General features: G+C 51.0%; 1 protein-coding gene across 7 annotated transcripts in view; it reads left to right on the top strand.

The window, feature by feature from the left end:
* Nucleotides 1-20,395, top strand: part of LOC133338983 (uncharacterized) — a 36,461-nt gene extending 16,066 nt beyond the window's left edge. For 2 of the 7 annotated variants that reach the window (XM_061547123.1, XM_061547122.1), the window contains exons 8-13: nt 161-338; nt 8,502-8,586; nt 9,639-9,911; nt 14,246-14,767; nt 17,750-18,025; nt 18,535-20,395. In XM_061547123.1, coding sequence (XP_061403107.1) covers nt 161-338; nt 8,502-8,586; nt 9,639-9,655 — 280 coding nt within the window. In that variant the 3' untranslated portion in view covers nt 9,656-9,911; nt 14,246-14,767; nt 17,750-18,025; nt 18,535-20,395. Of the gene's footprint in view, nt 1-160; nt 339-8,179; nt 8,587-9,567; nt 9,912-14,245; nt 14,768-17,176; nt 17,213-17,749; nt 18,026-18,534 lie in introns of those variants that run through there. The other 5 variants (XM_061547118.1, XM_061547121.1, XM_061547117.1 and 2 more) reach the window with 5 other exon arrangements.
* Nucleotides 20,396-23,555: the final 3,160 nt, after the last annotated feature.

Here is a 23,555-nt window from a genome sequence, read left to right as displayed (position 1 = left end):
CCACAAATGACTAAACTCCCTAAGTCTTCGTAACAGCCGTGCTTCATTGCTTTGTGTAGCAGCGCCACCGTGTGGATGGAGCCTCATAGCACTTGGAGTGTGGCATTTTTTTTATTGTGTGTGGACATCGCGTTGCGGCCTGTGTGTGCGGGGCGTGCAGGCTGAAGGAAATGCTGGAGGAGCGATTTGGTGGGAAGCCTCGGCCGCTCTACCCCGAGCGGTCGCTCGCGCAGGGCGGCCGCGGCGCTGGCGTCTGGCACCGATCTTGTCGAGGGCTCTGTACAGCACAAACCACTGCACCTGGGCCACGGCCCGAATCCAAAGCCTCCGTTCTGACGGTCAGATTCAGGTCTGTTCCCGTAGTCGAGTTCATGTTTAAATTTATGCTGGGCAATGAGTTGATTGAAACCTAGAGATGTAAAATAGCAGACAGGTCACTTCTGTCACCAGGCCTTTTAGCTGCGTTCCCAACCAAGGCTTTTTCTATTTCCACACCTCCGATTAGCACAGTTGGCTATGTACGGTGCGAAAGAAGTTCAACATAAATATTCATAAGTTTGTTTACCCCAAGAAGACCTCAAGCTTTCACGACCATTATCCATAATCGAGGTTTTTGGGTTAGACGACGTAAATATGAATGTGTCGTTCAACCCGCCACCGCCAACACAGCCAATTACTGTAGTGAGGTTTGTCACGTAATCAAAACGTGCTAATTCGTTACTAGTTCAGCACACTGGTGTGTTCGAGAGTAAACCCCCAACATTTACAATTCAATACTCTTTGGTTCTTTTGGTAAAGTCACGTAGGTATAAAATAAAATTTACAATTCGAGTACGACGTTTTGTCAGTAATTCCAACTCACATCAACAGGCGATAGCCAGGGTTGTTAAGAGCGAAGCAGGAGGATTTCTCAAGAGATAAATGTGATGTCTCACTTGTGGCGCAATTAGGCCGAAGGCCGGGGGGGGGGGAGGTTATAAATGCATATAAATTACAATGGATATCCAATATCGGTTGGGTTATTCATAGGATAATCAACAGACATACATTCACATTATGCATGCACACCATGCATATCCATCCTGCCGTTTTTGGTTGCAAGAAAGACGGGTTTTTTTTATTCCAGCGTTCAGATAGTTGCCCAGTACCAGTTACGTTGCCATGGCGTGTTGTAGGCTGAAGCATTGACGCTAGAGGATGACCGAAACTGAATTTCTGGTTTCGGCCCAAACCGAAACCAGACCGAAAGTTAAATATTGGCTTTTGGCCGAAACCGAAGCCGAAACCGAAAGTTGAACTTCACTTTCGGCCAAAACCGAAAGTTTAACTACACTTTCGACCGAGACCAAAACAGAAAGGTTTATAACCAAAGTTACCGAACACAAGATTTATGAAATACTAGCTTTACTACCCGGCTTCGCCCGGGACTTGGATTCACCACGGCCGGCTGCCTTTGTCTCCCCAGTGGCGATGTTGACACACCACTTACTCGTTTGAGGCTGAGTCGACCTAGGGGAGGCCCAGGACCAGTTCAAATAATCGTCACCGGCGGTGGCCATGAGTGGGAATTGAACTTTGGTCGTCGGGTTTGTAGCGCAGCGCGCGAATCGCTACGCAGTCGCTGCCCCCCCCTACATACACACAGGATAAGGACAAAAATCCACCATGTAGCCTGTGAGACTGTAGGGGGCAAGTGCTGTTAGCGAGTACCTATGAAGGCCGGCATGGCACACGAGGGGGTGGGTGGCCAGCACCACGCCATGTTCGTAGCGCTAAGCGCTACACATGCGCGGGTGACATGACAGATGTGACGTCACAGCTCGCTTGCCGTGCAAAATATATGCATTATTGCACCGCCCCCCCCCCCCCAAAAAATAATACCAAAGTGTATGCATGGTGTACAGTATGGAAAGTACCCACATGGCAAATTTAAAGTTTGTTGCATGTCAGGAAGTACGCTAAACATTTTGAACAGACACATTCACAAATTTTCATTTTTTATATATAGGTCATGATGCAATGCTACTTTAATAAAAAATGTATCTAGAACTAATCATTCAGAGCCTGCAGTAAGAGTCGTTAAATATCAAATCTTTAGGTGTTACTTAGTGATTATATCTAAACAAACGAATGTTGTAGTTAAGAAATACCAGTTTTTCCGCATTCTCGCCCAGCAGGTTGCTGTTTCTTGCATCAGAATCGACTTTAGTGATTAACTGCTCCGTTTATTAAGTTTAATTTTCTACTTCACTCAGATTCGTAATTTTGTTATCACTAATTCGCTACGTAACTATTAACTAACTGAATAACAATATTGTCAGATTTCGATTTAAAGCTTTCGTGACTACAGGGATTCATCTTCTTGGTTCTTTCGGTAAAGTCACATAGAAGGGAAATAATAAAATAATAAAAATAAAACATAATAAAATAATTCTCACGACGTTTCGGCCACAACGCAAGCAGCTGTCCTCAGGTGAAGAATTCTTCATTTTTTTATTATGTTTTATTTCTATTATTTTATTACTTCCCTTCTAAGTGACTTTACCGAAAGAACCAAGAAGAATATTGTCAGACTTCGAATCTCGGTATCAACACGCGTATAGACTGAAGAGAACGCAACACATAAGCCAAGGCGGGCAGGCGGCTGGGAACAGACAACAACGGCACTTTGTTGTCGTCCCGCCAAAGAGACTCCACCCACGGATGCAAAAGCAGGCTGCCGTCTGTTGACATTAACAGACCATCGTTGCGGCTGTAACCTCGCTCCCAAGCTGCTGCTGATGTGTTTTTGCAGCCTATCGCAGGATTGCCTAGCGCCGACTGACCGGCCGATAGGCAGAGAGATAAACGTAGCACTAGCGTTATATTCTAAAAATAGATCTTCGGTTGACCGAAAGTCAATATCAGTTTCGGCCGAAACCGAAAGTAAACCGAAAGTAAAAAATGTACTTTCGGCCGAAACCGAACGTATGTCGAAAGCGGCCATTTGCCAACTTTCGGCACCGAAACCGAATTTCGGTCGGCCTTTACTTTACGCATCACCTCTGTGCGACCGACTGGGGATCGCAGCAACTTGAAAAGGTGATCAAATGTACAAGAGGGGTTGGTATGAATCCTATTGCTATTTGGGACTTACCTTGGAAAAACAAAACCAAGCATGTGTTTATCAAAGGATTATTCAATATTGGGCCAAAAAAGGATTGTTGATTACAGTAGACTCTCCATTTTCCACACTAATGACCGGGAGGATGGCCACGGATAATTCAAAATCGTGGATAATCCCAAATATTCATCTTCCGTGGATCTCTATGCCAAAAACCACTAAAGTATAGTGGTATAAGTTATGTTTAAGTTAAGAAAATTGAGTTGGTTAATGAATTAAACTAAAATTGTAGAACTCACGATAGATCGATGCGCGTGCTCAATGATAACAATTTCCTGCTCCCGCGCAGACGACTCGGCCCACAAAGGGGACAGCAACAGAGCCACGTCAATCAACATCAATCATTGCAATGGACAATTTTACGTGATTGCATTTACTGATCTGACCGAGGTGGTGGCACGTGCCTGTAAACTCATGGGGCTGAAAGGTGGCAGTATAGAAAGTTGGGGCACGTGACTTGTCTGTGCGGCCCTGTGAATGTTGTCCCCTTGTGCTCGTGGGCTTTCGCTCATTACTCAGTGCTGCAAAGCAGTGGCAATGGGAGCCAAGTACAGTAGACTCTCGATTATTCGTGCTTATTAGGGGAGGACGGCTGCACTAAGACCCATAGAATCATACACAGACACACAGCCTCACACAGACACCCATTGACTCGCACAGAAACCCAAAGACTCGCACAGAAACCCAAAGACTCGCACAGAAACAATATACTAGCACAAAGACCCATAGACTAACACAGCGACCCATAGACTTACACAGAGACCCATACACCCACATAGGGACAATATACTTGCACACAGACCCATAGACACCGAGACCCAATGACACACACAGAGAAAAAAATCCCACAGAGACCCATAGACTCACACAGAGACCCATAACCTCACACATAGACCCATACACCCACACATAGACCCATACACCCACACAGAGACCTATAGACTCAAACATATACCCATAGACACACACAGAGACCCATAGACTCACACAGAGACCCATAAACTCACACAAAGACTATACTTGCCCAAAGACCCATAGAATCACAGGAAGACACATTGGCAAACACAGAGACACAGAGACACAGACTCGCACAGAGACACAGACACCCATTGACTCACACAAATACCCAAAGACTCACACAGGGACAATATACTTGCAAATAGACCCATAGAATCTCACACAGACACACAGCCTCACACAGACACCCATTGACTCACACAGAGACCCATAGACTCACACAGAAACAATATACTTTCACAAAGACCCATTGAATCACACAGAGACACAGACATACATCGACTCATAGATTCACACAGGGACAATATACTTGCACAAAGACCCATATAATCACATAGAGACCCATAGACTCACAGAGACCCATAAACTCACACAAAGACAATATACTTGCACTAAGACCCATAGACTCACACACAGACACACAGCCTCACACAGACACCCATTGACTCACACAGAAACCCAAATACTCACTCACTGGGACAATATACTTGCAATTAGACCCACAAAATATCACACAGACACACAGCCTCACACAGACACCCATAGACTCACACAGATACCCATAGACTCACACAGAGACCCATAACCTCACACATAGACCCATACACCCACACATAGACCCATACACCCACACAGAGACCCATAGACTCAAACATATATCCATAGACACACACAGAGACCCATAGACTCACACAGAGACCCATAGCTCACACAAAGACTATACTTGCCCAAAGACCCATAGAATCACAGGAAGACACATTGGCAAACACAGAGACACAGACTCGCACAGAGACACAGACACCCATTGACTCACACAAATACCCATCGAAACACACAGACAATATACTTGCACTAAGACCCATAGAATCACACACAGACATTGACTCACACAGAAACCCAAAGACTCGCACAGGGACAATATACTTGCAAATAGACCCATAGAATCTCACACAGACACACAGCCTCACACAGACATCCCCAAAAATGCAAAATGCATTACGAATCATATTGACTGCCAAAACACATGTGGAAGTAGTTGAATATACAAAGTAATGCCCCACTAAACTCTTAACGGACCCAGCTCCCCCTCTAACTTAACGCGATTCCCCCGCACGCCCCTTCACTCACCAAAGTACTTGTTTCTCTCAGGCGCGTCATCAATCAAATTCTGAGGCGGCATCCCGAGGATCTACACACAATTCACACAGAGACAATGATCACCCATACAGTATTGACACACTTGTGTGGAAAGTTCTGTTTGTGAGCACCTACTGATGATGGCACAGCACCCAAGGCCACACCACAGCAACTATTTTACAAATCACTCCAGGTATTGATTTAATGCTGAGTCGATATTTGAGAGGCCAAGGACTGGTCCAACATTCAACACCACACGGTCAGGGTGCTAACCACTCGGCTACCGCTCCCGATGGTTCTCGCATGCAGGCACGGGGCAGTGTTATTGGCATGGCCCAGCAAAACCGCGAACGCCGCACGTTGCAGAAGTTCACGGATCAATCCCAGTGACTGCCCTGGTCTTTACTGCGGTATTAAACCACAAAATACTATGCACCATCTGCCTCATTCACAGCGGAGGTAATGGGTCCCGTGGCGTCATTTGAAATTGCTTATATGGTTGTGAGAATTTTCTTCATTACAAGCAGTTGAGATGAAACAACAATAATTGGCGCAATAAATGCTCGTTCATCTGACAATTCAAATTATTTGCAGGTGGTGTAGGGTTACATTTGGCCAATCCGTGGCCTCATGCAATAATCTATCACGAGTCATGACAACAGCTCTAAAAATCTATGCGTTCCGCTCACAGTTACCTTGACAGGTCTACGCCTGAGTAATTGGTTCTGTCATGCGGTTGTATCCAACTCAGTAGCTTGTGTGTGGACAACCATGCAACCAGTCGCGAGCAGTCGTACGCCTCTTTCTCACAGAAGAGACGACTCAAGTGGTCTGCTCAGGGAATTGTAAGGAAGTATTTCCTGTCGCATGTTCAATTGGTCATACCAATTCTGAATATTATTTTAATACCCTTGATGCGGAAATACTCGATGAGAAGTGAAAAACATGGTTAGAAGCAATGACTGAGTTGCGCGATTTCAAGAGCAAATTGGTCATGAAATTGATCACTCAATAACGGAATTGTCAGTGTTACTGCTGTGTGGGCAATACCTCCATATAACACGGGAACTGGTCGTGTTTGTTGATGGCCGGAAAGAGGATGCGCCCGGTAGCCAACTCGGCCACTGTACACCCCAGCCCCCACATGTCAACCGGGAAAGATGACATGTGGCCCAGGTATGCCTCTGGGGCAAGGTACGCAGGGGAACCAAAAATATGTGAACCTGTGAATTACAAAATACAAACATAACCAATATAACCTTTAACAGCAACACAGGCACGAAAAAACATGTATACAAACACATGTACTCACCCATAGGTCTAGAACCATGCACACACAGGTGAAGAGACGCAAACACGTGTTGCACACACACAAAACGTCCCCATATAGCCTTTAACAAATTTATCTGGCATTTGCTTTTAGCGAGCACCTAATGAAGGCCTGAACAACACACGAAGATGGGTGGCCAGCACCACGCCCAGCCACCTTTGTCTTCTAAACTGGTGGTGCCTAGACACCGCACATGGTACTCATTTATGGCTGAGTCAACCTAGGGGAGGCCCAGGACTGGTTCAGATATTCATGAACGCAAATTTTACTAGTCACCAGGATTGTAGTGCTGTCGACTAACCCCAACACTACGGTTCCTCACTGCATAAACAAAGAAAAGTTCCCCCGTGTAGCCTTAGACATTGTTGGGGCAGGTGCAATTAGTGACCACCTATGAAGTCCAAAACGACACATGAGGGGGGTGGGTGGCCTGCACCATGCCTTTGTCTCCTGAGTGGCATTGTTTACACACCACACCAGGTACTCATTTGAGACTGAGTCTACCTAGGGGAGGCTCACAACCAGTTCAGAAAATCGCCACTCTCACCTGGGTCACCAGTTTCGTAATGCAGTGTGCTAACCACTACACTACCGCTCCTTGAACTGCATACACACACATTCTCATACTCAGCCACACACTCACGACTCACGTTGGCGTCCCACCAAAAAGCTGTTTTCAAAACTCATCATCCGGATGGTCCCTTGCCCCAGGCTCTTTAATCGACATGTTCCTCTAGACGATAGGCAGCAGAAGATATTCACATTCAGAGGTCATGATAAATAATGTCAACTTGTTATACGCCAATGCCATGCAGTATTCACTCTATCTGGAAGAGAGAGAACCACTCCGAGGCACGAGGCGGGGCCACAGATGATGTTTCACACCATTGGTGTGATCCACCAACCTGCGGCTCTACAGTGCTGGATTACAGGCATGCACAACTATTCAGCCTGCAGCAGATTGGTCATGTAGCAAAATACCACAATAAATATTAAAAGGGGAATCTGAGATGACACGCTTTTGCCAAGGTTATTCATCGCAACTCAAGAGAATGTTTTCTGACGGATGCCACTGGGGTGCCCTTTCAAATGTATTTAGATGAGATTATTCCAATCTCTAATCTCATATAGAGCACTCTGGGGTGCCCGGCGTAAAGGAGGGCGCTCTTATCATACCTGTATGACGATTGTTACAAGAGGGCCGAACGGAGCTTGTAGCTGTGAGTGTTAGTTAGGCAGAAGCATGCACATGCATGAAGTTGGTAACGCATTCTCATGCGCATGAGCGGGGGGAATGGGGGGGGAGGGGGTATGGGGGGGGCGGGGGGTATGGGGGGGGCGGGGGGTATGGGGGGGGCGGGGGGTATGGGGGGGGCGGGGGGTATGGGGGGGGAGGGGGGTATGGGGGGGGCGGAGTTGATAGGCGGTGACGTCACGAAGCGCGTGGTGCCCTGGCCCCGCCCCCCACTTGCCTCTGGCAGTTTGGACGAAAGGCGCGGAGAGAGCAGCAGCAGAAGCAGCAGCAGCATCGCGTGTGGAGATCAGCCGAGAGGAGTGGATCCGAGCTGTGTATTAGTGGTGGTGTGGTAGTAGTGGTGTTAGTGGTGGTGGGGGTGTTAGTGGTGGTGGGAGTGTTAGTGGTGGTGGTTAATGGTGGGATTGTTGTTAGTGGTGGTGTTAGTGGTGGTCTGTTAAGGCTATTACGGGGGAGCTTTGTCTTTGGTGGTGTTCGTGGGGGGAGGGGGGCGTCGGGGTGGGGAAGGTACTGGGGGGGAGGGGCTTACGGGCTGTTGCGTCACGAGGGCGTGCTCACCGGGCCCCGCCCCCACTTCTGGCGATTTTTATTTGTCACAGGCGGCGACTCTGGAGGAAATGTCTCTCATGAAATTGTCTTTTCCGAGACCAAGGTTCTCTGCAAACCTCCCGGCTACCATCAAAGGTTTGTACACGAAGCCATACAAATATACAAACACAGACATAATTTCAACCGTGATGATGGGTACAAACTTAGTAATCATTGGAAAGATGTGATCAACCACGCAAAAAAGACTTAATTACACTATTTTGGACCATCTTATCTGACAGGCACTATTTTACTTTACTTTACCGAGTGTTAACATCCCCAGTGTTTAACAGTACTCTCTTCATTGTTCAGCCAGCATTGGTATAAACATGGGCATTTTCGTTCTTTTTCTATCATGTGTATCAGGCCTCCCCTCCCCCTCTCTGTCCAATGCGTTGGCGTTGTGCAACAGCAACCGCGTCCACGCCGTCGTCCATTCTTTTGGCCCCGCTCACCTCCCCCTCCCGATGCGTTGTACGTGGCACTCCGTGCCGTCTTTGAGCCCCGCCCCCCTCCCTCCCGATACGTTCCATTCATTGGCTACCACATTCTGATGAGCTCCCCCCCTCTCCTCCCCCCTCAACTTGCTTTTAAGGGATTACATCTTGAATCATTGCCTCACTTGATGCAGCTAATCCGGCTGTGACGGTCCCACCTGATGACGGAGACTTGTGTTGCCTCCGAAACGTCGTGATTTTTGTTTTATTTTTATTAATTTTGATGTTTTACCTACGTGACTTTACCGGAAAAAAAAACCTGTGAGTGAGTGGTGATGTGAGTGGTGAGGACGTGTGTGTGTCTGTGTAGTGTACTGGCAGGAGGAATGGTGGTGTTAGTGGTGTTACTGATAGTGGTGGTGTGTTGTGAGTGGTGACAATGTGAGTTCATGTCAGAATCAGAATACTTATACTGGAGGAGTCTGATGAGCTATACAGCTTTTTCTCACAGATGTGCAGTGTTGTGGGTGAATGGTTATGATGTAAGCTCGTGTTGATGATGTGAGTTTCTTGTTAATGATGTGGGTCCGTGTTAATGATGTGGGTTTGTGTTGATGATGTTGGTTAACGGTGAGGATGAGTCTGTGATGTGACGTGACTCGTGTTGAGACCCTGTGTGACCCTCGCCTTCGTCTCCCGCTCTCCACGCAGAGACCCGGACCGTGTGAGAGACGCCGCGAGTTCTGTGCACCCTGCACTGTACGTACCGTGTACCAGTCGGGGAGCGGGCAGTATTATTGCGGTGAACACCACGCTGCCCTCCAAGTTCGACTCCCGCTCACGGCCACCAACACTGCTGACGATTACCTCAGCCGCTCCTGGGCCTCCCCGTGTAGCCGTTGCGAGCAGCACCGATGAAGGCCGGCACGGCACGTGACACCAGTGTTGGTGGCCGTGAGCGGGAATCGAACCCTGGGTGGCAAGGTTCGTAGCGAAGCGCGCTAATCACTACACTACCGCACACACAGACACACACAAACACACAGACACACACAGACACACAACAACTGCCATTCGCCACTAAGTGGCGGTGACGTCACCACGACGCTTGTGCCAGGCCATGTGCACCTTGAGGCCACGTGAAGTGTCGAACGCCCGCTGGCAGGAGGTCATGGGGCAGACCCAGGTGCCACGGGTCGACTGACTGAGATGGCTGCCTGATGCACCACCTGTGCCCCCTACTGTGCCAACTTGCTGTGCTTTAGCCACCCGGCACTCCGCTCGTTGTTGTGAGCGTCACTCCTCCGTCCTTCGTTGGTGTTGGAGGGCGACTGCCTTCAACTGCCCAGTAGCGTCCTTCACGAGCCTCCTCCACTGAGGCCGATCTTGACACCGCTGGTACCAGTCATCGACAAGTCCACTCAGCTACACGTCCTCCTGTACCACATCACTCCATCTTTTCTCTAGCCCGTGCTGTGCCTGTTTAGCCCCCTCGATCCGGCCGAACAAAAGCTGTTTAGGCATGCGGTGGCTGGGTATGCAGGCTACATGACCCAGCCAACGCAGCCTTGCCTGCCGGAGGAGCTCACCGATGGGACTTTGCCCAGATCTTTCAAGGATTTGTGAGCTCCTCACACAATCCAGCCTGGTTAAACCCAGGATGGATCGTAGGCAGGCCAGCCTAAATGTTTTTAACCGACGAAGATGCTCCATTAGGGTGGTCCACGTTTCGCAAGCGTAGAGAAGGGAGGGAATGACTGTGGCCGAGAAGACCTGAAAATTCGAGCGGAGTGACAGACCAGGCAGCTTCCACACAGTGTTACGCAACCGATGAAAAGATATTGCTGCTCGACTGATTCGGAGTGAGACCTCCGCTGCCAAACCGGAGCCGGTCATGAGCACACTGCCCAGGTATGGGAAACTTTCCACTCTCTCCACAACTGCCCCATCACCGATTTAGAGTTGTGGGGGTGGAGTGTCTGATGGTACAAAATACCCAGGCAGGTGCTTAATTTTGGTGGGGCTAATGGTAATGCCCCACCTCTTAGTGGCACATTCCAGTTTCAGCAGAAGCGTCTCTAACTCCTCCTCTGAATGAGCAGCAATTACCAAATCATCGGCATACATAACGTGGTTGACCAATAGGGAGCAATCCCTTGACCGCCCCCGGGCATCAATCAGTCTCCCATTATATCTGTACCAAATGGAAATTCCCCCGGTACAGCTATTGAAGGCTTCACGAACTACGTGGTCAAAATAGATGTTAAATAATGTGGGAGCCAGAGGACATCCCCGTCGCACCCCAAGGTGTATAGGGAATGGCTCTGACTCCCGGCCACGTAGTTTTACCCGGGCCCACTCACCATCATGAAGGTCCTTAATGATCGTGAGCAGAGGGTCAGGGACTATGAAAGCACGAAGAACAACCCAGAGCCCAGGCCTACTGATGGTATCATAGGCCTTGACCAGATCAATAAAGCAGAGATGTAGGTCTTGTTGGAATTCCCTACACCTCTGCTGTAGCAGACAGACAGATAATATGGCATATGTGAAAGACCTCCCTTTCCTGAAACCGCATTGGGGCCCCGCAAGCCTCTCCTCAGCATGCCTAGCAAGGCGATGTTGAATAATCCTTGCCAGGACCTTTCCCGGCATACTGAGGAGTGAGATGCCCCTGTAGTTGTTACAGTCTGTGCGGTCCCCCTTCTTAAAGAGGGGGACCACCAGGGCATATTTCTAGTCCTATGGAACCCGTCCAGTGGTCCAGACTGTTGTTATGATGTCATGTAGGGCAGTTTGTGCACAAACGCCACCCTCCCTCAGCATTTTGCTTGGGAGATCATCTCTGCCCGGTGCCTTTCCTGGTCTCAGACTCTGGATCGCCTTCCGTACGTCCTCAACCAATGGCACCTCAGCCAGCCACTCACAGGGGGTGACTTACAATATTTGAGGCACCGCAGCCTCAGCAGGGTCATCCCCACTTTGTCCCACGTTGTTTTCCTGGGTAAGGGATTTCCCCTACCCTAGGACCTCACAGAAATGCTCAGAAAATCTGCAAACTTGTTCCTGGGGGTCGGAGATTGGATCACCATTCTTTCCCCTAATGATGGTAATAGGTGTGGTGCTGCAGGTTACTTTTGTCATGAAATTAAAGAGCGATTTGTTCTTGCGGGTAACTGAGGCAGACTCCTATCTCCTCAGCAACCCGTGACCACCACCCATCCTTGCAGCGCCTCACGGCTCTCCGAACCTCCGAGCGAAGGCTGCGGTAAGCCTCCTCATTCTCTGATGTGGGATGCTGTAGACGATTAGAGTGGGCCTTTCGCTTTTTCTCAACCATCCTGAACACCTCCTCTGTCATCCAGGGTCTTTGGGGAGGTCTGGACCACGTTCCCAAAGCAGCCATTGCAGCTGCATGAGTCACAGTCCTAAACCTTGCCCATTTACTCTCGACATCAGGAGTGGGGGACGATGCCTACCCCAGCCGCAAGTGTTGATGAAATTCCCGCTTGCAACTTTCATAAGCTAACTGAGACCAGGCCACCTTAGGTTGGAATGGGGTCTTGGGTGTACATCCACCACCGGAGTGGAAGAATGGCAGGCGCATCTTACAGATGACTAGTCAGTCGATGGTCAGAGGGCAGATCAGCTCCACGGTAGGTCCTGGTGTCAAGGACATGGGCTCGCATCCACTGATCCGTCACTATGTAGTCCAGCAGATGTTCTTGCTTGGATCCAGCATGCATCCGTGATGTTGTGTTGATGCGCCGATGCCGGAACAGCGTGTTGGTAATTACAAGATCATTGGCTGCACAAAAATCTAGCAGCCTCCTACCGTTGTTATTGAACTGATCTGGCCCATGCCTTTCAATCACTACAGACCAGGTGCAGACACACAACAACAACTGCCATTCGCCACTAAGTGGCGGTGACGTCACCACGACGCTTGTGCCAGGCCATGTGCACCTTGAGGCCACGTGAAGTGTCGAACGCCCGCTGGCAGGAGGTCACGGGGCAGACCCAGGTGCCACGGGTTGACTGACTGAGATGACCGAGATGACTGGCTAATGCACCACCTGTGCCCCCTACTGTACTAACTTGCTGTGCTTTAGCCACACGGTGCTCCGCTCGTTGTTGTGAGCGTCGCTCCTCCGCCCTCCGTTGTTGTTGGAGGGCGACTGCCTTCAACTGCCCAGTAGCGTCCTTCACGAGCCTCCTCTACAGAGGCCGATCTTGACACTGCTGGTACCAGTCATCGGCAAGTCCACTCAGCTCCACGTCCTCCTGTACCACATCACCCTATCTCTTCTCTAGCCCGTGCTGTGCCCGTTTAGCCCCCTCAATCCGGCCAAACAAAAGCTGTTTAGGCATGCGGTGGCTGGGCATGCGGGCTACATGACCCAGCCAACGCAGCCTTGCCTGCCGGAGGAGCTCACCAATGGGACTTTACCCATATCTTTCAAGGATTTGTGAGCTCCTCACACAATCCAGCCTGGTTAAACCCAGGATGGATCGTAGGCAGGCCAGCCTAAATGTTTCCAACCAGCAAAGATGCTCCATTAGGGGGGTCCACGTTTCGCAAGCGTAGAGAAGGGAGGGAATGACTGTGGCCGAGAAAACCTGAAGCTTCGTGCGGAGCGACAGACCAGGTAGCTTCCACACAGCATTACGCAACCGATGAAAAGATATTGCCACTTGACTGATTCGGAGTGAGACCTCTGCTGTTACACTGGAGCCGGTCATAAGCATACTGCCCAGGTGTGGGAAACTCTCCACTCTCTCCACTACTGCCCCATCACTGTCCGGCAAAACAACCCCCTACCTCCTCGCGGTGCCGGATGGGCAACACTGTCGTGGACAGTGCTGTGGGGGGAGAGCCAATGCCCATGGGCCTCTCCCCTCATGGCGTCTGTGACCACCACAGTGGCTAAACGGGGGCTCTGGACGGGTGCGAGGGGCTGGTAACCCCTCCACCTTCAATTTATTACCACGAAACTACGAATTAAACATAAATATGTAACTAATAAGCTTGTGCCGGAGGCCCCGGGGGGACAGGCGTCTATAACATCTCCTGGCCAAACCCCAATTGGCGGAGCCAGGAGATTAAATCTTCACCCTCGGGGCTCCTCCAAAAGCAACGAAAGCCACTATGGATGGCCACGTGGAATGTTCGAACGCTCACTGCGGAGGAGAGGCTGCCACTCCTTTGTCAGGAGCTGGATCGGTACTGCACACACACACACAGACATACAGACACACAGATGAGACACAACATACATCCGTCCTCGGGCCGTGACGTCATATCCGCTTCCGCCCAGTGTGCCGCTGGAGCCACGCTGCGAGCTGCGTGCTGAGGAGCGCCTCTCTGCACGAAGCCTCCTGGAGCCTCTCCCGGAGCAGTCACCATGGAGGCTCATGGGCTGCGCAGTACCTCACGCACCCTCGTGGCGCTGCTCGTGACGAGCTACGCGTTCCTCACGTCTGGGCCCACGGAGGAGAAGAATTTCTCCCCGAACTGGCTGGTTAACCTGGGGGGAGCCTGGGAGGTCCAACCGCCACAGGCCGGGCAGCCTCTACCTCTCGCCAAAGCGACCGTGGCTGTCCACATCAGCGACCGGCTCGCAGATCACGAAGCCAAGAGGGAGCCTCGAGTCGCTTCCTCTCCCAGCCATGGCGTGGAGGTTCCCCAAGGAGGAGGAGGAGAAGACGACGACCCAGCTCCCTTAGGGTGGAAGACCTTCATGGAGATGCTGCACAGCAGGCCGGTGGCCATCGCCTACGAGGTGGCGAGTGCAGGGATCGCCCTCCTCAGCCTCGGAGTGTGGCTGAAGAATGCAGTGGTGAGTGTGTGGTGCCACAGCGACGGGGCCGCTCTGCCGAGCCAGGGAGCCGCCCGGCTTCCCCCACCGCACTGCCCCCCATCACCCGCCCCACATAAGCACACACCCGCACGCATCCCCCCCCCCATAGAGCTGGAAGGGAAGGTTACCTGATCGACCGGTTTTTATCCGAGAGACCCTTATCGGGATTAATTCTCACGGTTTCCGGCGATCAGGGAATTGGATGACCTCCCCCGTGCTACGTGGTACCGCGGCGCTGCTGCCGGCCTTAATATGGTATGGTCGCGGCGTGGGGCATTCGGCCACCGCGGTTGAGGCGCATTTCCCCCCACACACACCCCCACGAGTCGACGGGGCAAGCAGGGGAGGCACGAGACAGCATGAATAGCGGGGTCACAGGGGCTGTTGCGCATAGTCATGGAGGGTTGGGATAATTGCGCTTGAGCGCGCAGGCCCCATTGTTAGGAAGGGTAAGGGAGTAATTAGGATGTACGCCGCCAATGTCGCGCACTGATTAGCATATCAACAGCGCCCGGGAACCGCCGTGCGCGGGCTTGGGGTGCACGAGCCCATTGTTCAGCGCAGCATCCCCTTTGAGGTAGGGAGGATAAATAGAGGAGCGGAGAGGGGAAATCGCCCCTTCTCTCCAGGCCAGCGGACCAGCAGGAGTTCCAGCCAGCGACCCGGACGTCCGTGCGACGCATCGAGGTACGCTGTTAGCGCAGAGAGCAGCGAACCTCCGCGGGCACCAAACAGTGAGTGGGGAGGTGAAGTAGGGTATCGTAAGCCGATAAATAGGGAATAGGTACAAGTTTAGTGGAATAGGCCAGCCTCGTCGACTCACTGATTCCACATCAATTCGCAGGTGGCATATAATAAATCATTAATAGCGAAGCGTGGTCTCGCGTGATCTTGTCGTGCAGTGTGAGCGTGTGGGTGCGCTGTGTGCACAGTGGTTCGCCACGTGAGTGAGCGCTGCGCGGAGCTGAGCGCGCGGGTTGCGCGTGGGTACGCAGTGATTCTGTGGTGCTGCGGCTCGCCTCGGGGGAGCGCTGCGCAGAGCGGTGCGAGAGTGGGTGTCGCGTGTGTTCACTCCGTGTGTGATACAGGTGCGCGAGTATAACGTGAGTTGAGTTGGAGTGCGCGGAGCGGCGTGTGTGTGGGCGTGCGTGCGTAATCGGCGTCCCCCAGGTGCGCGCTCATAACGTGAGCGGCCAGCAGGCGGCGAGCGCTGCGCAGAGCGGCGCAAGAGTGGGTATCGCGTGTGGAGCTGTATGCGTGTGTGCGCGCACGTTCACTACGTGTATAATACGGATGCGCATTGGGAACGTGCCGCACAGGGCTATACTGCGAGCACGGCGTTTGATCGACGATGATGTGCGCACGTATGCTCGCAGCGTGGGAGCGCGGCGCGAGGCTGTAACCGTAGGGGCGTCGCGTTCGAATGCCGGCGAAACCGTAGCGGGTAATAGGGAGGTGGGGTAACGTAAACGAATAGGGGATGCAGGCGGGAGGGACCCCGGGGGCCGACGGGACCCCGGGGGCCGACGGCCCCCACAAGTGCCAGCTTCACGATTACACAGACCATAGCATGGCACCGCAACAGACACCACAGGCAGAGCCACCACACGCAGAGATGTATCACGCATACAGATCACTCGCGTAGATATAAGAATCTCACTCGCATATGTAGTAGGTTCAATGAGACGTAGACGACGTAGTCGGAGGCACACTTATTTATTATAATGTTTCACTCAGCACAGGCCAATGTATACAACACTCGAAGGGGTAACGGCCCCTTCACCTGTCTAACAGGGAGACCCCATTAACTCTAGCCCGGCTAGCCTACTCCCAGGTCCTCCACTCGAGAGCTAGGGGAGGCTAGCTGATCCAGCTCTGGCCAAGCTAGGATCACGGCACCCTTAGTCACCAGACCGGCTCTTACCAGAGCATCGGCTCTGGGCTCTCGGGGCCACGCCACCGGCTTGCCCTGGTCGGTCCTTAGAAGGACAGCGATCCAGGGGAGTCCCAGAGCCTATCTAGCCGGTCTTCACTCTTCACTAGTTAAGCTGAATACTGAACCCCGTGCCCACCGGCTCACCGCCTTATATAGCAACTCCCCCACGAGGGGTGGGGCCGTGGGAGATCACAGCGCCGTTACAGCCCCCCAGGGCTAACCGATGCGGACGTGGATGTAAGCATCCTTCCACGTGCGGGCATAACCACCCCTCGTGTGTTTGTTCGCCCTCCCGTAACACCCCTACACATACACCACACACACAAGTATATATGACATCCACATACACATCCTAGACAAAGTCGCAAACACCTTGCTCAATTAATTATGCTTAAATATTATCCACTGCAACTTTAAGGGTGTTTTTTGTTACTGGCAGCGTGGCATTTGGGACATGTGCTGGACTCAGCTGTCCTTGTGCGACGTTGGTGAGTTGCCCTGGTGCGGACAGAACTATTTCCCCAGCCAGTAGAGTCAGAATAATACTATTTATTTATGGTTGAGGAATCCGATGAGCTATGAAGCTCTTTTTCACAGATGTCCAGTAGGGGCTGGTAAGAACATTACAACAACAAATACTACAAAAACATGATAATAGTGCAAAGTACATGAAAGGTTAAAAAATCACCCAAAAACAAACAAATAAAGCTAAACCACCCCCATCATACAAAGCCCACTGAGGTACTAACTTATTTTTCAGACGGAACCTGGTCACAAATGATAGATCAACAAAGTGACATAATTTGGACATTCATAGCAGCAAAATAATCTAAATTATCGAAATAAATGTTTCTAAATGTGGAGGGAAAAACCAGAGGATCAAACTACGCAGGGCCATGGCACGTGACCAATGACTTTTGTTTATTGCCGAGAATCCAGCTGTTAGTCAAGGCTGAACTAAAGAGAGGGAAAGATACTTGTTGTCGTGCTGTACATTACAAATACTTGTGCAATGTTTTCAACAGTGGCGTCCGCGACCTCCTGCCATGCCAGCAATGGCCGTCCACACCACCAACCTCCCGAAACAGAAGGCTCGGTCGAACTTGGCCGAGATGGTACCTCAAGCAGCTTCTTCTTTAGGCTGTTGGATGACGGTTCCGCAAGATGGAGAATACCCGTCTCCCTCAAGGTGGACGACCTTGATGAAGATGCTGCACAGTGGGCCGGTGGCCATCACTTACCACGTGGAGAGCACGGGGATCACCATTACCAGCCTAAGAGTCTGGCGGAAGAATCAATTGGTAAGAGAGAGAGAGTGTGCTGGCTTCACTGTCACATAGAGAATCAGCAGGACACCACAACAGACACACACAGAGACACCACACCCAGAGAGGCATCGTGGATATAGATCACTCAGGCAAATGTCATAATCTCACATGCATAGATGACACAAATCAGAATCAGAATATTTATACTGGAGGAATCCGATGAGCTATTAAGCTATTTTTCACAGATGTCCAGGAGAGGCAGGTTAGAACGTTACAAGAACAAACAATAAAAAATCACACTCACACCCGCGACAAAGTCGCACACATTTATTACAAGCACACACATTGTTCATGCTGTGGATTACAAATAGTTGTCCGATATTTGCGACTGAAAGGCAAGTACAACACCCGTGTTCAATCAATGGTGGTGGTGTGGCAGATGGCAAGTGAAAAAAAATATTTCAGTGGATGTGACCAACAGGGGAAGAAGGAGACTGCAATCTCTTGCCTCTCATACTGATTTTGTTTCCGGTTTTAAACAGAAGTCATCGCAACGTGGACGAATTTACCGAAGCCGCCACATGAGAGGATCCATGTGGAAATTGGCTCGGGGCAAGCGCCACCCCATGAAAATCAAGAGGACCCACAGATCCCTCAAGACTCGGCTGGATGGCTGCTCCATGATGAATAGCTCACCAACACTTAACAGCGCACCCACCAACAGCACCACTCCTACCAACACCAGCACTCCTACCAACAGCACCACTCCTACCAACACCACCATGACAAACCCCACCCCGACCAACATTGCTATCTCGACTAACACCATCACACTTTCAAATACCACCACCTCTACCAATGCTATCCTGACTAACACCACCACCTCTTCCACCCCTACAAACCCTACCAACAACATCTTCTCCACCTTCACCACCACCAGGACCGACACCATTACCCCAGCTGAGCGTGAGTGGTGTCACCTCATGATCATGGCCCGCACCAATGCCCGCTGCACTACAATAAGCTCAATTATCCCTACCAGCCCAACCACCAACTCCCCCGCTCCTACCAACTCCACCACCTCGACCAATCCCACGCCTACCAACATTACCTCCTCTACCCTCACTACCACTCCCAGCCACATCACCCCAGCTGAGTATGTGTCCAGCCTCATGATCATGAGGGAAAAGAGATCACTCTTCATGGCCCGGATCAATGCCTGCTCCACCACTCCTACCAACTCCACCACCTTTAGAATCCGCACACCCACCAACACTACCACCCCTCCCAACACCGCTACCCTGACCAAACGCAACTACTCCGACGAACACCACCACTCCTACCAAAACCAACCCTACCAACGCCAACCCTATCAACACCAACCCTACCAACACCATCCCTACCAACACCATTATTCTTACTACTACCCCTACCAACACCAACCCTACCAGCACCAATCCTACCAACACAATGACTCCTACCAATACGACCACCCCAACCGACACCATCACTCTTCCCAACAACAGTCCTATCAACGTTACCTATCCTACAAACGCCAACTCTATAAACACCTTGACCCCTACCAACACCACCACCACCCCAAATAAGAAATAATACAAAATAAATAACATTACAACATCGCTGCACCCTTTGCATGTTAGCGTGCTGCGCTACGAAGCCGGCGACCGGAGTTAAATTTCCGCTCATGGCCAACACCAGTGATCGACTCAGTCTCAAATTAGTGCCTGGTACTCATTTAGCTGAGGCTACCTCGCATGCCAGTCTGTTAAATCTTTACGGGGGATCTTTGTCTTTGACATATCTGTGGGCTAGAGTGTAGCTTGATTTATTGTTCATGTGAGGGATGCGCTTTGCCTGCAGCCGCCACTACATCTCCGCTCATGTGTGTTTAGCCGTGTCAGTGACGCGCCACGATGTCGCTACTGCTGCTGTCACTGTCACGACCCGGTCGGTGCAGGGTGCTCTGGGACGAAATAAAAAAGTGGCACGAGGATTATCGCTGCTACTTCAGCAGATCAAGAACGGTTCTCATGGAGTCATCAAAATGCACCTGAAATCACAGCTGACCATCTCAATCACATCTGTGAAATGTCAACGGTGGTGTCCGTTGCCCCTGCTGTGAGTGGTGGAGATGTCCTTGAGCAGTGGTGATGTCCCTGAGTGGCGGTGGAGATGTCCCTGAATATTGGTGGAGTCTGTACAACGCAGCTGCTGTATTCGTGATTAAAGAACCTGAGCCGAGCGTGCTTGGTGGAGCTCAGCAGAAGGTGATGAGCCGGAGGTGTGAACTGAAAGTTCGAGCTCAAGGCGTGAGCTCAAGGTGTGAGCTCGAGGTATAAGCTGGTGATGCGGTCTGGAGGTGAGCACGCGGTGTCCCTGTGCTCACAAGCGTGGTGCGGGAGGTGGCCCGAACTAAACTTTTTATTTACCAGGTAAGGCCCACTGGTCCAATAGCTCTTTTTCAGAAGCTACCTGGTCACAAATAATATCTCAATGAAGTGGCTCATCATCTGAAAATATATGTCAAATACTAGAAACGTATGTTTCTCAATGTGGAGAGGAAAACCAGAGGAGCCGTAGAAGAATCTACGCGACCACGGAGAAAACACGCAAACTCCAAATATACAGGTGTCGGGGTCGGAATCGAACCCACGTCTCCCTGTATACCAGGCGAGGTAGTTGACATCTCTCAATAACTGCCTCCTCATAGCCGTATCTCCACAAAAACAATGCGAGTGGTTCTACTCATCCCATCAGCCTTCTGAGAGTAGATCTCAGCAGCATCATTGATTCAACACAAGCAGCATCCTGGTGAGGATTGGACACTTGGTGACTAATCAGCAGTCAGGCTTGCTTGAACCAACACTGATGAATTGCCAGGTCCTCTTGGCAGGGACCCACTCTGATAGACATGGATCAAGTTCAGCAAATAACTCTGTCACGCACTGGCTCGAGCCTGGCCCTGCGGATGTCACTGGAGTGCACGGATACACGGCACCCTCTCCTGGGTGAATCTCTGGCTGCGATGGCAGTGGCGCACGAACACAATCCTGAATTAAACAAAATCAACACATTCGTTAATAACCCGGCGGCCTTTAAAGAAGAACACATACAGGCGACGCTACGGACAATGGCCTTCCTGTCCAAGCCGGCAGCTCGCCACTTCAACAGTTGGGACGACTGCCCCGAGTGTCGGTGCGTGGCCTCTACCCGCGGCCTCTGCTCATGGTGGAGGTGGCAATGAGACCAAAACCTCATGAGCTAAATGACCTAAGGGGCTGTCCATAAATGACGTCACGCGATTTTGGACGACTTTTGACCCCACCCTCCCTCGTCACACGGCGTCACGAAAAGTCAGACCCCCCCCCCCTCAAATATGACGTCACAAAGCTCTGCCCCCCATCCCCCCACAAAAAATAAAACACGCTTCAAATAGCTTTAAAGTATTGTCATTGTAGTGCGTATTTAATGTGCCGCTGCACTATGATGTTGTAGGATAAAACATTTATTAAAAGTATATTTAATTAAGTAGAACGTGTTGACTATATTTATTTAAAGTTACGCATTTTGATGTGACGTAACATTTCTCAACACCCCCCCCTCGTCACACATCGTCACAAATGTCTGACTCCCCCCCCCCCCCTAGGTGTGTGACGTAATTCAAGGACGTCCTCTAAATAACCTAACCAACATGGACGTCCTCTCAATAACCTAACCAACATGGACGTCCTCTAAATAACCTAACCAACATGGACGTCCTCTAAATAACCTAACCAACATGGACGTCCTCTAAATAACCTAACCAACATGGACGTCCTCTAAATCAGTGCTCCCCAACCTTTTTGGCACCAGGGACCGGTGTCATGGAAGACAATTTTTTCACGGACGGGGGGGGGGGGTCATGATTGGGTCTTTCCCCCTTTTCAAAGAAGCTGACTGAGACAAGTGCGCAGTGCGGGAAAGAGGCGCTCACCTCTTGCTGTGCGGCTCGGTTCCTAACAGGCCACGGACCGGTACTGGTCAGCGGCCCGGGGGTTGGGGACCCCTGCTCGTCTCAATGAGCTCACCAACACGGACGCCCGATCAGTAATCTCCACCGCCGCCGTGTGGCCACGTGGTACAACTGCAGTGCCACAGTGCGGGCGAGGCAGCTGCGGCACTCTGCGCTGTCTTCGCCGAGGGGGTCCGAGGGGGGTTGGGGGGGGGCTCTGGGGTGCATCCCGGGGGGGTCAGGAGGGGTGCGGGCACCTCATCGCGTGCCGCTTTCAGATGCGCTTCTGCGGCCATCGCTCTTCCTTCCGATATTTGGAAGACATTGGAGCTCTGCACTTTTAAATGTCTTTGACAACCCATTTCTTTAGAACTGCTTTTTGTGTTTAGTTTGTTGTTCTTCACCAGCAGCCAGCACCTCCGATTATCGCGGTTGGCTACGTACGGTGCGATAGAAGTTCAACATACATGTTGTATGTTAGTGCTGTATGTTGTGCATTGGTGTTGCAGCCAGCCAGAAACCGGCGCGACCAACAATATCCCCAAGCTCTGTGGTCCTACATTGGGATAATTTGTCGATACCGCGTTGGCAGTGGTGCACAAATAAAACTCAATGAACACATTCGTTAATACCACGGCTGCCTTAAGAGGAAAATATATCATGGGCGATGTTTGAAGCAATGGGCCCCATTGCATGGCATATGTTTGCCCAGTTCCATTCAAGAGCGAGTATGCATGTGAGGGGAGAGAACCAACGCGTGCGAGGGGGAAACATTAAATCCCCTCGAGATGGAAATGTCTCCGCTTGCTGCGCTTCCAGACCCTGGATAGGCCAGGAGATGGCGACCTTAGCGACCACGGGGAGTTTCACAACATTTGTGTGGTGATCCACACGTGCACATACACACAGACTCACACACTCACACAGACTCACTCACTCACACAGACTCACTCACTCACACAGACTCACTCACTCACACACTCACACAGACTCACACACTCACACAGACTCACACACTCACACAGACTCACTCACTCACACAGACTCACACACTCACACAGACTCACTCACTCACACACTCACACAGACTCACACACTCACACAGACTCACTCACTCACACAGACTCACACACTCACACAGACTCACTACACACACTCGCACACTCACACACTCACACAGACTCACTCACTCACACAGACTCACACACTCACACAGACTCACTCACACAGACTCACACACTCACACAGACTCACTCACAGACTCACACACTCACACAGACTCACACACTCACACAGACTCACTCACTCACACAGACTCACACACTCACACAGACTCACTCACTCACACACTCACACAGACTCACTCACACAGACTCACACACTCACACAGACTCACTCACACAGACTCACACTCACACAGACTCACTCACACAGACTCACACACTCACACAGACTCACACACTCACACAGACTCACTTACTCACACAGACTCACACACTCACACAGACTCACTCACTCACACAGACTCACACACTCACACAGACTCACTCA

The sequence above is a fragment of the Lethenteron reissneri genome, unplaced genomic scaffold (assembly GCF_015708825.2).
Source record: "Lethenteron reissneri isolate LAM-NWPU_2019-01 unplaced genomic scaffold, ASM1570882v1 scaffold_1639, whole genome shotgun sequence".
Classification (NCBI taxonomy): Eukaryota; Metazoa; Chordata; class Hyperoartia; order Petromyzontiformes; family Petromyzontidae; genus Lethenteron; species Lethenteron reissneri.
This window is presented reverse-complemented; position numbering and strand designations above follow the sequence as displayed.